Source organism: Sinocyclocheilus rhinocerous, unplaced genomic scaffold (genome assembly GCF_001515625.1).
Source record: "Sinocyclocheilus rhinocerous isolate Xijiao unplaced genomic scaffold, SAMN03320098_v1.1 scaffold512, whole genome shotgun sequence".
Classification (NCBI taxonomy): domain Eukaryota; kingdom Metazoa; phylum Chordata; class Actinopteri; order Cypriniformes; family Cyprinidae; genus Sinocyclocheilus; species Sinocyclocheilus rhinocerous.
The window spans coordinates 843,792-852,585 of record NW_015638979.1 but is presented as its reverse complement, the minus strand read 5'-3'; the positions used below and the strand labels follow the sequence as shown (position 1 = coordinate 852,585).

At 38.0% G+C, this 8,794-nt stretch overlaps 1 protein-coding gene across 1 annotated transcript in view; it reads left to right on the top strand.

Annotated features, from left to right (window-relative positions):
• The window catches only part of myom2b (myomesin 2b), a 50,331-nt gene that overhangs the window by 33,827 nt on the left and 7,710 nt on the right, over positions 1-8,794 (top strand). Inside the window, exons 27-36 of the mRNA XM_016566273.1 lie at positions 385-521; positions 1,361-1,505; positions 1,621-1,683; positions 2,200-2,267; positions 2,368-2,481; positions 4,466-4,553; positions 4,657-4,695; positions 6,223-6,328; positions 7,065-7,228; positions 8,777-8,787. Of these exons, the coding sequence (XP_016421759.1) occupies positions 385-521; positions 1,361-1,505; positions 1,621-1,683; positions 2,200-2,267; positions 2,368-2,481; positions 4,466-4,553; positions 4,657-4,695; positions 6,223-6,328; positions 7,065-7,228; positions 8,777-8,787 (935 nt within the window). The remainder of the gene's footprint in view (positions 1-384; positions 522-1,360; positions 1,506-1,620; positions 1,684-2,199; positions 2,268-2,367; positions 2,482-4,465; positions 4,554-4,656; positions 4,696-6,222; positions 6,329-7,064; positions 7,229-8,776; positions 8,788-8,794) is intronic.

The following is an 8,794-nucleotide window of genomic DNA, read 5'->3' as shown; positions in this document are numbered from 1 at the left end:
CGTCGAGCTAGGTGGGCGTGGTTTCAGCAACCAGCTCCCGCCTCTTTGCCCATTTTCGATTATCCGGGAGTGACGCGTGTGACACGCTGCCAAGATGGTGACGGCCGGCTCCGCCCACTTTGAGCTTCAAAACCGCTCTTCAGAAACCTACGGGTGACGTCACGGACACTACGTCCATGTTTTTATACAGTCTATGGCCTGACAATAGCATTTAAGCATTTCAAATTCACTGTAACAAAGGACATGGCTTATCGCTTAAAAACTCTGCTATTTTTCTATATGATCGGCATGTGTTATTCACAAGTGTAAAGTCATGCGCATGAACAGTGACAACACACAAGACAACATGTCAGATTGTCACTCATCACCTCTCTTGTGTCACAGTTATCCCTCTGAAGACTGAACTGGCCTATAAGATTCTAGAGAGAGGCCGTATGCGCTTTTGGCTGCAAGCTGAGGGCATCTCCTCTGCTGTGACCTACAAATTCTTTGCCAATAACAAGAAGCTTGTCAACTGTGAGGTAAACAACTGCAAATAAAGTGATACAGGCAACCACATGTCTTCATTATTTCATAAACAGAAAGGAGAGAGTTTTATATTACCCAAAAATGAAGATTCTGTTATTATTTACTCATCCTTAGGATCCTCCAAACCCCATATGACTTTCTTTCTTTTATGAAATAAGTTGTTTAACAGCACAGTAAAAGCATCACAAACAGCGTCCATTTGACTTCTGTACTAATTTCAAAATGACTAAAGTCATTATGTACTGAAAATATTTAACTTTAGGAATACAGAAAATATCAGTATCATACTGGTTATCAGATTATTTTGAATATATATTGGCTGATATATTAAATGTAATATTGTAGTATTATATTTTTAGTGTGTATATTCTAATATCCTTTGTCCTCCAACTTAATCTTCACAAACACAAATAATCTAATAACACTCGTTAAATGTAAGCTTTAGAGGATCTCAAGATATCTCTGTGTATATATAATGATGTGATTTAAAATTTTTGTGTTTTTTTTTTTTTACAAAATAGTACTGCTGCATCCCTTTCACTGAACTGAAAAGGCCAGCATGGAATTTCTGCTATAAGTAATACCTTTTGTGTTCTGTGGTAGAAAGAAAGACATACAGGTTTTGTATTTGATTACTGAATTGTCATTCTCTGTGAACTATCCCTTTAAGCTTAGCTCCAACCTTTGCTGTGCACGAAAACATAACCAATCCAAATAAATAGATTCAGCTCTATTGCAATACTACCATCTGTTATGTTTTTCTGTTCCATTTGCGTGAACCTCCTAAGAAAAGCCCAGGAGAGAAATGTTTACCTCTCCGGCTTTTTCACAGCAAACTAAAATGAGTCACGACGCAGCTACGGGCATTATTGAGATGGTGATGGATCATTTCACTGACGACAGCGAGGGCACTTTCACCGTGCAGATCCAAGATGGCAGAGCCAAGGCCCAGTCCTCTCTGGTGCTGATCGGAGACGGTGAGAGCCAGCATTGCTCGAGGGCTTCTGCAGCTCTCATCTTGAGATATTGTGCTCCTCTGTTGAACTCTACTCACTGACCTCTTATAGTTCCTGCTTTATTTTCCTTTTCCAGCCTTCAAGGCAGCGCTGGCTGAGGCAGAATACCAAAGGAGGGAGTACATTCGTGTGAAAGAGGGTACTGCACTCATCCTGTTGATGCAGCTGTTGAAATAAATTTCAGATAGAGTGAATTACAACCTGCGGTTTTGTACTCCATTCTTGATATTACTTTTTTGAGGTTTACAAACCAGCTTTGCATTATATACAAAAATCTCTTATTGGTTCCCTGATGAAAAACTATTGCTCGCATGAATAGTTCATCCTAAAATGAAAGTCCTTTCATCGCCCTCATGTTTTTTCCAAACCTGCATGACTTGCTTCCGTAGAACATGCAAGAAGAGATTTTAATAATATGCCCGTTTTTATACTGTATTATGTAGTAGATTCTTCTCAGACTAGTAGATTTTGAATCCCAAATTTTGTCTCTTGACCTCCCAGCTAAACCAGATAACAAACATCTTGGCCAGGCTGTGAGACCAGCTAAGCCTAGCAAACCACTGGTTTAGGTTTATGTTTTTCAGTATAGTTGCTCACTGATTCTTTGAGTTTCCCATGATTTCATAATGTTAATTTTCCATTTTTATTCTTCCAGGCCCTCACTTTATGGAGTTCCTCTCCATTCAAGTTGGGGAAAACGCCTCTGTCACTCTTGTTTGCAAGGCAAGTTGAATGGGAATGATTTAGCCAAAGCAAACTGTATATCAAATTGAAGACTGACTGATGATATATGGTGTTTTTTTGCATGTCTGACCCCCTTCAGGTGGCTAATTTGAAGAAGGACTCTGTGTTCCAATGGTATAAGGACGATGTAGAGGTGATTTCTGAGGTGCCTGCTGACTTGAACTCAGGAGTCTGCAAGTTCCCCCTAACTAATGTGAGCATTTCATTTCATAAACACTGAAGCTAAAAATAGTTTAGTCAAATGTCACTCTAATCTGTCAAAGGTTACCAAAAAGCCTTAAAATCACACATTTAAATGTATTTTAATCATGACAACTCTCTGAAGATTTTAGCATGGTGATGGATATGACAATGTTAATGTATTTGGTCTTGGCGGAATAGATCTGCTACGCTGCTGCTGAATTGCTGCTGTTGTTGGACAGGTGGAGCTGGGGAAGGTGGAGGGTTTCAGAGAAACTCTGAAGCGCGCTGCAGGAATCTCTAGTGAATGCTAGCCAGCCATATAAATGCAAGGCAGTAAGCTCATTAGCTGTATATGCAGCATGAACCAATCAGCTTGTGCCAAGTCGTTTAACTCTCTGAATATCATCAGTTACGTTAACAACCCATCAGCCTGCGTCATCTAGAGTTTCATGACTAAACTATATATTAAAACAGCATTTCACCCAAATATTATATTCCAGGTTATTTAATATTTCCAGTGAATACATAAACAATAGAACAGTGATCTAAAAGCCTTACACATGGAACAAACACTGGGCTAAATTGTATTAGCTATTAGCATTAGTGAATTTGCTTAAAGGTCCCATGACATGCTGCTTTTTGGATGCTTTTATATAGGCCTAAGTGGTCCCTAGTACTGTATCTGAAGTCTCTTTCCCGAAATTCAGCCTTGGTGCAGAATTTCAGCCACTACGAGCCAGTCCCACAATGAGCTTTCCTTAGGACGTGCCATTTCTGTGTCTGTAGCTTTAAATGCTAATGAGGAGGAGAGAGGCGGGGCAACTGCCATGCTTCGCTCGTTTGCAAGCCATGATGTCTCTCGAGGAAAAAAAAATATTGCGCTCGCCTCGCACGGTAGTAGCTCATTTTCTCATGGGCGGGCCAAATTCTCTGGGCGGGCAAAGCAGAGAAAGGGGAGGTAACCTTTCCCCGTATGACGACATAAAGGGAAGATTCCAGATTGGGCCATCTGAGCTTTCATTTTCTCAAAGGCAAAGCAGGATACCCAGGGCTCGGTTTACACCTATCGCCATTTCTAGCCACTGGGGGACCATAGGCAGGCTAGGGGAACTTATATTAATGTTAAAAAACCTCATAAAGTGAAATTTTCATGCCATGGGACCTTTAAACAAAAAAAAAAAAAAAAACGAGTTTAATGCACAGTCTTTTAATGTCAACAACTAAATATAAGGGGAATCTTTTCTACTTCTCTTAAATGTTTTGCATGGTATCCTGATATTGTGATTCAATACACATTTATATGGCTAATTGCAATTTATTAGCATTATTCACAATTGTTTTTTCCATCATGTCCAGAGAGCAGAACAGATCTGTGACCCATTTATGGGTTCGTGACCGCTAGTGTAGCCAGTAACAGACGTTTGTGTTTGTGCTTTCCATAATCAAAGTTTAAAATGTATCAAAAGTGTACTGAAGCATGCTCAATGCTAAGTGCCATAGCAAAGGTTATTTCAGTAAAAAGACAAATAATCCCTGCTGGACTGTTATGGGTAATTGCTTTGTATTTTATCAGTCGATATTCTTCCCAGTTACAAAGTAAAACAGCTTGTGCAACTTCCATAAATACAAAGAAGCTTGACTCATGACAAAATTATACTGCATTTGTTATAATCGCTCCTGACATCTTATGAGAACTACCATAAGAACATTTCACATGAGAAATAACCTTAAGAGCTTCTGCCTCCCTGAGGATTGAAACCAGGGGTCTCAATCAATTGAGTGCCGTAGTAATTTTTTGTAATGCTGGTTATTCTTTGACATTTTTTGTCAAAGCTATTCTTATAAAACTATATGAAAAAGCTATAATTTACTCCCAAGACAATATAGCACAAAAGCTATTCTGCCAGTAATGCTCTAAAAAAAGCATCACTCAGGTGGCCTGTTTTTGTGAGATGCTGTGTTTTTTTCTTCAATTTTTTATCCTGATATTCTAGTTCTCCAAGAGGGATGTGGGACTATATAAAGCAACCATCACCGATGACAGAGGCCAAGATGTGTCACAGATTGATGTTTCTGGCAAAGGTACCATCTCTCGGCATTGTTTATCAAATATAGAAAAATTTAAATGTGTGCTGGAAAATGTTCCATAAAACGTGTATTAAAGAAGTCTTTTTCTCGCCCACAGCTTTTGATGACATCATTAACGAGCTCAGTCGTGTCGCTGGTGTGTATGACATGTATCATCATGTTTGTCATTTGGCTCTCCAAAGCCAGCATGTCTTTACTCGTGTTAACATCAACTGATTTTAAATCAACCGTCTCTCATCTTCTCTATCCATGGAGTCTAAATCTGGTCATCTAGTTTAAAATGGACCAGAACTTCAATTATGAACTTTTTATGGTTTCCCATAGTTCATTTTTAGTGCTGTGCTGGAGCTGTCGGGGTCTTGGTGATGAATTGTATGACTGTAACCCAAGGGTGACTCTGATACTCTTATGCTAAAAAGCATGCCATGTTGATTTGGTGTTTAAGTGATTCTTCTGAAAACATATCCAGATTTTAGAAAGAGCATAAATAAGCACAACAGTAAAGCCATCTGATTAAAATTCATGTTCACAGTAGTTAAAGATACTATTATATTACAATTTTATAAAACTAATTTCATGCTTTTAAGCATAAGCATAAGACTGTTAGAAACATGAGTTCAGTCAAGTGTGTCCAAACTTTAGACTGGTAAAATATATAACAATAATTTAAATAACATATATCATTTTTGAGCCCTGTGATGGATCCATCCGGGGCGTTTCCCTGTTATCGCCTTGGGACCCTTGAATAGGCTACAGAATCCCTATGATTCTATACAGACAGTGAATTACAGTAATGAGAATTTGTTAGGAAACTCTGCGTGATTGCTATTTTTTTCTCACATTGCAAAAATAATTGTAAAATAAGTTATTTGTTATTATTTTCTTTAAGCAAAATATAATTGATTTCTTTCTAATTGTGAGGTAAAATATGATTTATAAAACGGATAGTTCCGGTCCTTGATTCTGATTGGTTGAGCCAAGTTCGAAGCTGTTGTAAATGACTCTACAAACATACACATTTGTTTACATTTGTGTGTTGCTCGGCAACCACTTTGTTGGAACCAGAGCCGTTGAGAACCACAACCGATTCTGAGGAACTACATTGTTTGACGGAAGAATAATGTTTTCATTAATATCATTGCACTTTACTTGCTCTGTTTTATTCTGTGAAACCTTACTACATATATGGAATAACCGTTTTATAAAAGCATATATTTTTTAGTATATATATCCGCTTCGCGTCGTGCCTAACAATGCCCCTTAGCTGTTATAAATTCACTGTAAACCACGGCTTCTCGGGGCTTATTGCTTTATTTGAGGTAAAGTATGTTTCATCAGATTCACAAATTTGTTTATACACAATTAATGAGAACCACAGTGGTTGACCAATTCACTGCACTTCTACCCACTTCAGTTTCCATTGTACTAAAACGATTCTTATTCTTTCTTCCAAAAAACAATAAAATGAAAACAGTAAAAAGATCATCTTAAAGAGAAAAACACTCGTTCATTGTAGCTGGGTGCCTACTTGAAAATCTTTGCATAAATAGCAAAAGAATCTCAGCTTTAACACATGGTGAATCACAGCAATGCAGCTTTTTGTCCAACCAGCCTGTGTTGGTGAATTTTAAGATCTCTTTCCTTCTTTTTTGGACCTGGACAGGATCCAGCGCCTCTGAGTTGTCGATTCAGTGCACTGCGGAGGGCATTATGCTTCAGTGCCATATGAAATATTACACCGAGGAGATGAAGATCCATTGGAAACAAAAGTATGCACATTTTCCACTCTCACTTGAAACGATTTCCTAGAATAAAAAAAGATACACAAATACCCTTGAAAATGCATGTCCCCAGGCATGACAACGACTACATGTAAACATGATTTTCAGATTTTGGTCTATAGTTTTGTGTTGGTTCAGTGTGAGGTGTACAAAATAAATGATTATTGAACTACAGGAAATTACAAGAATAAAGAGTCTGTCTTGTTCCTCGCTCTGTTGTCGAAACAAAACAAATCATTCTGATTGCAGTTGCCTAATGCTCAGCCCTGGAGGTGATTCAGTAGCATGTGAAATTCTACCGTAGTGAGAAAAGCCTCTTCCTGCTCGCATGGCTTCTCAAATCCCTGTATTAGCATTTTGAAGTGGCTGTTCTGGGTCTTTCCTCCCCCTGTTGCACATTTTGAATCACACGCAGAGCAGGTATTAATGCAGGGGAAATTTCACATTCAGTCGCGACACAAAAAAAACACCCACCGTGTCTAATTTTACACTAGGGACATGCTAATTTGATGCCCCACTTGAAAAAAAGGCATGTCTAACGTTTTGAGACCATTTACTCTATGGAAAATGAGCAAACAATTGAGCTTAAAAAGGGATTGGGATTAAACGTGCCTTCGTTGTAACATGTTAAAAGCATGCATGTGATTGCATTGGTTTTGTCATTCTCTCAGTGATGAACAGATAATAATGGGTTTCTTTGCATTCATTTCCTCTGTACTTCAAGGGATTCTAAAATTGCTGCATCAGAAAGGATGAGAATTGGTGGCAACCCAGCAATGGCAACTTTGGAGATGGTAGAACCGACTGATAAGGATAAAGGAATGTACACTATTGAGATTGTGGATCCCGAGAAGACGCATTCTCGTACCCTGGACCTCTCCGGACAACGTGAGTTGTAAAAACAAACCTATACAATTCATCCCATGTGTTGACTAAAGACACCTAAATTTACCAGCTATGACACACTTAAATAAATTAGGTAAAGTCTAGATAACATTCATCAATACATTATACTAGTAATTATTTCTAAAAACTGATTAATACGAATTGTTGTTGTACACTTATAATACCTTCTGAAGCTAGTGTAGCAAACATTTGCAGTGAACAAGTAAGAAGTTACTTGTCACTGCATTAATGTTAATGCAATTATTGCTTACTGAATGGAGCAACATACACTATCAACTTAATTCACTTAACTACAAGCTCCAATCTTCAGCACAGTGGTAACCACAAGAACATTTAACAGGTCTTTCCCTTTAGTCAAAACATAAAATAACACACGTCTGATCCAGCCCATATGCAAAGTGTGTTCAAAACTAAAAATCCACTGCCTAGTTACAAAAAATTATTTTGGTAGGACCAACCAAATTAAGCAAACTTCAGATGTACGCATTTAAGTAGATTGGACACAATTAAATGAAGGAAAAACAAAATGTTCAGCAATTATGTCACTTCATTAAGCTTATTTTAACCAATCAGAAAAAAAGTAAACTGTGTAAATACTGACAATTCTGACAATTTCAAAAGGTATTAAGAGTTGACCATAAATAGGTCATGCTGTAACCTTCTAGACAAAAAAAAAACGTCCTCCTCGTTTAATTTTAATGCTCAGAAAGAAGGTTGTAAATAGTCACAGGAAAGTTATAAGTTATAAGTTAAGTTATAACTGTTTTGGCATAAAACAACCTTGACTAAACATTATAATTGGACCATGGGGGGGTATGATGCATTTAAAGGGGAGCATTGTGAAAAAGAACCCAATTACATCTGAACTTAATTGAGTATCAAGTGAAATCCTTCAAAAACAGCTCAAACTGTTTTAACCTCACTACCAGAATCAGCATTAATGAGAAAAACACATCAATGCTGGAGGTGATGGCAAGACTGTCATGTGAAGTGTTTTTGTCTATTTTTAAAGGCTTTTTTCCCACTCCAAAACACTACACCACAAGAGTTATAACAAAGATGGTCAACTCAAACTCGTGTTCTGGCGTTGATCCTGTGTAGACGTGTTTATAATTGGAAGTAAAGGCCAGTGTTGCAGCTGCACACACAGGAAATGTATTTAGGGAATTTCAGGGATGAAAAAAAATGCTGTCATGGTATCAAAGGTGCAGATACTGGCAGCGGTTTCAGTTAGTCAACAGACTGTTTGATGACAAACATAATCAAGGGCTGGTATCTGACAGGTCATGCGATTTGCCGAATGGTGACAGTAATGAGTAGGGGAAGAAGAGCTATTTCCAGCGAAGCAGGAAAACAATGCTATTAAAATAATGAGAGCTGATTTTCTTTTTATGCCATGCCTCCGGGACAAGACATGGCGAATAGAGAGACAGTGCTGTTTTCCTTTTTTAAAAAATTGTATTCCTGTTTTATATGCTCTTAACTTTTTTCTTTTTTTTTTTTCCTGATCCCCCCCCCCGACCCCCGTAGTCTACGACAACGCCTACG